The sequence below is a fragment of the Eublepharis macularius genome, chromosome 9 (assembly GCF_028583425.1).
Source record: "Eublepharis macularius isolate TG4126 chromosome 9, MPM_Emac_v1.0, whole genome shotgun sequence".
NCBI classification, from domain to species: Eukaryota; Metazoa; Chordata; class Lepidosauria; order Squamata; family Eublepharidae; genus Eublepharis; species Eublepharis macularius.
The window spans coordinates 57386930-57392929 of record NC_072798.1 but is presented as its reverse complement, the minus strand read 5'-3'; the positions used below and the strand labels follow the sequence as shown (position 1 = coordinate 57392929).

Below are 6000 nucleotides of genomic sequence, written 5' to 3'. Positions count from 1 at the left end.
ACTTACTGCACCAAGGCAGATATACAAATAATTATGCAAATGCAGTCAAATGTTTGTATATATGGAACTGCTGTCAGTTAGTTTGCTTACACTTTCAAAATGAAAGGGCAGAATCCAAAGTTTAAACAACAGATGCCGAGCCATATTGATATATCCAACAAATATAACTGTTCGAGACTTGGTAGTGTTGAAAAGAAGTTGCAAGAGAAGAAAAAGCAGCAATTACCTTCTAGAAAACTCTTTCTCCCTGTGGCCTAATAAATATTGTATGAACTAACATGAAGCAATATGATAATGATGTGATATTTACCCAGTAAGCAGGTGCACCCATTAAGGTTACTGCTGTCTGTTTTTTGTTGAGGTAAGATGCATTTTAAACCTTTTGAGGGAAAAAATGTTCTTTTTTTTTCATCATAGCTTCTCTTGGGACTAACATGACAAAAGAAGGTCAATTCCAGGCTGTAGCGGCACTGCAAGGCACCACGGCCGCATCTGCAACAGCAAATAATGGCACAGAACCAGCAATTCCAGGAGGAGGTGGCAGCAGCGGAGGAGGAGGAAAAGAGGATGGCTTTTCCAAGTTAAAGGAGAAATTTATGAATGAACTGAACAAAATTCCATGTAAGTAAAACAGAGTTGGAGAGACTTTCCCACCTGAAATTCTGCTGCGTTCACTCTCAAAGTTCTTTAAAAATGCATATGTTTTGAGTGTCTTCATTATCATAGGATAATGTATAAGCAATATAGGTTTTTTCATATATAAGCAAATATGTTTGGATGATTTGGTGCATTTAAAGGGGGTGGGTGGGCTTGCATTGAGACCAGAAGACTTCAGAGACTAGCAGGATGTGACTCTGAGAGTTTTGATGAGATCTGATTCTATCCATTAGTCATCAAAGAGACTGAAGTTCGTATCTGGTAGAAAGGCAGGGGAAATTCAAGCATGGCACAGATTTAATCTTTAAGTGTGATTATGAGACGGGAAGCAGAACTGCGAATGCTCCCACTCCCAGCATCTCCCAGTTTGTCCTGCCTGTTACCATTTTTTAATGATTAGATATTTGATACCATAGAACCACTCCTTCCCCTGCCTTCCCCACCTCTGACCCCGGTTTTGTTTTTGGCATCAACAATGATGCCAACAATGACAACAGCACCGTCAGGTGAAAATCCTGATTATTTAACGCACGTGAGGAAGAAAATAAACTATCTCCACAACTGTAAAAATGCAAAAGAAGGGCAAATGTGTGGAAGAACCATACCCAAACCATACCCAAACCAGTCCATTGCTTGTGGACTGAATGCTAAAAAAATTAAGAACATGTTGAGCATGCAGAAAGGCTCTTGCCCTACCTGCATCCAGGCCTAATCGGGTTAAGGGTTACACCGGTGCTTTGGTTAATGCTCTTTGTTTGTTTGTTTGTTTAAAACATTTGTATGCCACCTTTTTATCCAAATAGGTTTCCCAGGACAGCAAATATTAAAGCATTTAAAAACAACATTTTAAATAGTATAATAATAATAAAATACACACACACACACACACAAGAACAACAAAAAGAACAGTTCGGAAGGCCAATAACACTTATTGGGAGAATGCCGAACAAAACAAAAAGAGTCTTCACACACAGGCAGAGGACAGCAAAAGAGGGAAACAAATTAATCTTTCTGGGGAGAGAGTTCCAAAGCTTTGGTGCCATGACTGAGAAAGTCTGTTCTTGGGTGACCACCACCTGTCTAACCTCAGATGGTAGGGGCATCTGAAGTGGGGCACTGGAAGATGACTGGAGTGAATGGGGAGGTTCATATGGGAGAAGGCGGTCCTTAAGTTATGCTGGCTGCAAGATGTATTGGGCTTTAAAGGTCAATATCAGCACCTGCCTGGAAGCAAATTGGGAGTCAGTATAGATGGAACAAGACTGGAGTGACATGGTCTCAACAACCCATTCCAGTAAGTATGTGGGCTACAACATTCTGTACTAGAGCTCTGCCTTAAGAATGATTTCAGACCAAATTCAAAACTTGCTTTCAAGATTGTTGTATCAAAAGAAGAATTATTCTTGGACTGGATTGAGAAAGCTCTTACTCCCAGTGAGGGTCAATCTGAGCCTGTCAGCTAGCTAACTATTTGCCATCCAGATGTTAATGAAAAGGCTCCCAAGACATTTCAGAAATCTTGAACTATTGGCACAGGTTTATTCTTTTCTTAAAGAGTATTGCAAAGGTATAACGTGAGACCAGTAATAACAGGCAACAAATTAGAAAATTAATTGATTTTTGTCTTTGAAATTAATCTAGGAAATTTTGGCTTTTGAGCTGTCGGTAAACATTTCTGCTTACAAAATCAGTGTATTAAAATGGCATGAAGCCTGTTTTTCATTAGCTTTCAAGTGTGCATGGTGGTCCAATTTATCCAATATTTACACATCTTTACCTGATCATAGGGGAAATTTTCACTTAGAAACTACTACACATTATCATGGCAAATACATGCTTTGCAAATGCATTTGCAGGCCTAGAATGAAGGGGAGAAGATGGGCAAGGGCAAGGCAACAGAAGACACAGATGACTTGCTGGGTTTTAAAAGGCCACAACTGTATTGTTTACAGCTTAGGAAGCCTTTGTGTGCATAGGGTGCAGATCCAAGCATTGACCAACCCACCTGCTGGTTGAGGACTCCTTCACCCCTTCAGGGCACCAGCTGAAGGGGGGGGTACTGTGTGATGACAGGCTGTGGGATTCCACCTGGGCACAGGCCTCTGCATGGACCCCTGCCACCTGGGAATGAGCATGCCCCAAAAGCCCCCACTTGGGCTTGTCCCTGCAATGCCTCACCTCAAGATCCTCTAAGAGGATCCCCAAGGATTGGGAAACTGAGCTCATGGCCCTGTTTCTCCCTCTAAAGGATCTGTGTCCAATGCCAAAACTGTCTTTCCCAATGTTGTGATGGAGGTAGAATAGGAAGAATAAAGTAGAGATTCACCAAGCCAGAGCCAATCAACCCCAAATGGTCCCTAGGACGAGGGTGGGATGGGTGGGAAGCTGGCTGAGGGGCCAAGTGCTGGGCCCAGCTGGCTCCATGACCTCATCTTTCGCTGGCAGACTGGAAAGAAGCTCCATCTACCCACCCCATGCAGAAGCGAGCTGCCAGGCCCGCATGATGGCGGCAGCCTTTTCCTGCGTACCTTCTCCCCTGCAGGCCACTAACCGAGCCACAGGTGAGTCTGCAGCTGTGGCTTTTGGTTAATTGGTTAATTGTAATGCAACAAAATTTTGGTTAATTGTAATGTGACAGAAAGAATTAGCACGTGCGATGGGTCCTTAACTGTTCCCTGCCCGCCTATGAGGCACAGTCCCCCAAAGCGTGGACTGATTTTGGTCTTCAACTGGCTAGGTGAAAATTGGGGAGAAATCAAAATAGGGCAGTGAAGAAGTGTTGAATGTGAAGAAAGTTGTGCTGTACTATCCCACCTTTCAGTTCTCCCCTGCAAATGTCCTTCCAGCCTGTCCATTAGCCTTATGAGGGAATTCAAGGTTCCCAACACCATGTTTGTTTCTGAATATGAAATTCTGCCCTACTTGTAAGGAGAAACCCACTGATTTAAGCACTGTAAGCTTTTAATTTATAAATAACCAGGTTAAAATTGTATAGAATGCTCTCTTCCAAACCTGGTATTTAATTATAAATGGTTGTGTGAATGTGGGGGAGGGACAGTTCATTACCAGCAAACAAACAAACCACTGTAAAATGCAATTTTTAAAATACCTAGAGTAAGTAAAGGAATACTGTATTGATATTGAAGCTGCTTGGTGGAAAGACTGAATGATCTAATTCCAACAGCTTGTCTCAGTTTATTATTAAATGTCTAGTGAAAATGACATGGGCCTTTATGCTGAGAATCCCTGGAAAGGTGGTGTTACATCTTAGAGAAATATGCATCCTATATATTTTTTTAAAAAGCAGGACTATGTTTGACAATGGATGCTGGTAATTCTGCTAAGTCCCAAAGGGATTTAGTTGAAACAATTCTCATGTCCCTGTGCTGCTCAGACAGAATATGACATTCATGATTATTTTCATCTCTAATACTTCAAGCCATGCCTTTCATATAGGAAATTCGTGCATAGGAACATGACACAGCAATAGTACCCTTCATAAAGACTCTTGTTGATGTCAAATAATATTGTCCCATCCAAGCACAAGGACATTCTCCCATTGCAATGGATACCCTAGATTTACTTGAAGTAAATTGTGCTGACTTCAACAGAACCTACTTCCAACTAAGTCTATTCTGAATTAGAACTTGAGTATATAATAGGGATGTGCAAGAAAAACGTATTTGGTTAGGAAAAAAGTCAGAAATTGCTTATTGACTGGCTTCGGTATGCTCCATAAAGATTCGGAGCATACCAAAAAGGCATTTAAACTTTCAGCACCACCGCTTATTTGACCCAAAAGGAGAGGGAGCAGGGGGTTCCCTCCTCCCCCTCCCATAAGTTTAAATAAGTGGTGGTGCTGGAAGTTTAAACCTACACTTTTCTAGCCACTTGCAAGCATCTAGGAATGTGTAGGTTTAAACCTATGCCCCCTACTTGGCCTGCGGGAGGGACCAGGGAATCCCCTGGCCCCTTCCACAGTGGGTGAAGGGAAGCGGCGAGACTGTAGGCTTAAGCCTGCAGCCCGGCCACTGGGTGCTCCATTTGGCCACTGAAGAAGGTGCCAGGGAATCCCTTGGCTCCTTCCACAGCAGGCAGAGGGAATGGCAGGGCTTCTTCACCCGATCACATTGGGTGAATGATAGCAGCTCACCTGATGTGGGCCAGCTGAAGCTGGGAAGGGTCCTTTCCTGCCACTTGCAATAACAACAACAACAACAACAACATTCAATTTATATACTGCCCTTCAGGATGACTTAACACCCACTCAGAGTGGTTTACAAAGTTTGTTAAAGGGCCCTTTAAACTCAGCTGGCATGCTGGGGGGGAATCCCCCTGGGCCAGCTGAAGCTGTGAAGGGCTCTTTCCTGCCACTTGTGAGCAGAGAAAGGGCCCTTTAAACTTCAGCTGGCCTGCGGGGGGAATCCCCCCATCAGCCCAGTGAAGCCGGCTGTGGGGTTTGAAAGTACCCTGAAGCTTCCCGAAGCAACCTGAATAGCTTCGAGAAGCTTTGATTCGGCATGCTGGCCCTGATTTGGAAATCCTGAATCTTTACAAATCAGGTCAAATTCAGGTATTTTTCCTGAATTGGAAACCCGAATTGTGCCCCTCTGGTATGTAGAGGTGGGGGAGGGGGGAATGGGTAACCATATCAGCACATGCAATATATGCAATCTTATATTTCTGTGGGGGAAAGTACTGTGGTGAGAAACGGGCTAGTGTTTTGAATCCCACCAGAAGTAGGGATAAGACTGAGCTCATATTTTGGCAAGCACCAATCCCAGTGTCAGTAAAAGAGAAGGAGGAGGCAGGACTACAGCTCACACTGTACACTGTCATCTTCACCAGGACCTGGGGTTATCTGTAAAACAAGAAATATACAACATTAGGACTTTCACACAGATTATACAATTGTCACATACCTCTGTTCCAGGAAGTTGGCTTCTGTTTGGAAACTTTGGTTTTTGCAGCAGGAGAAAATTGTTACATTCGTATGATTATCATTGCCTCAACCAGTAGAAATTGTAACTGTGACATATTTATTATGATATTTTGTATCTTGGTTGTCATTACTCTAGTTACTATTTATTAATGTCTATATATGATACATTTGATACTGGTATTTATTGTTTGTAGCACTTAGTATATTTGCACTTTAAAGACATTAGTTTTTCAAAACTTAAGATTCTTGATTGTTTACCTTGGAGGGATTCCCCCCACCCCGCTTTAGCCTCATATACAGGACAGGAAAGACTGCAAAGAGAAGTATAGAATTTGGAACAGGAAAGGCTTGGTATTCATGAAGTCCTTGGTTCAAGCCCTGCCAGAGAGGCCATGCAGGAG

At 42.8% G+C, this 6000-nt stretch overlaps 1 protein-coding gene across 1 annotated transcript in view; it reads left to right on the top strand.

Annotated features, from left to right (window-relative positions):
• The first annotated feature begins 434 nt into the window (after nt 1-434).
• The window catches only part of SYT1 (synaptotagmin 1), a 200512-nt gene continuing 194946 nt past the window's right edge, over nt 435-6000 (top strand). Inside the window, exon 1 of the mRNA XM_054988878.1 lies at nt 435-621. Within this exon, the coding sequence (XP_054844853.1) occupies nt 435-621 (187 nt within the window). The remainder of the gene's footprint in view (nt 622-6000) is intronic.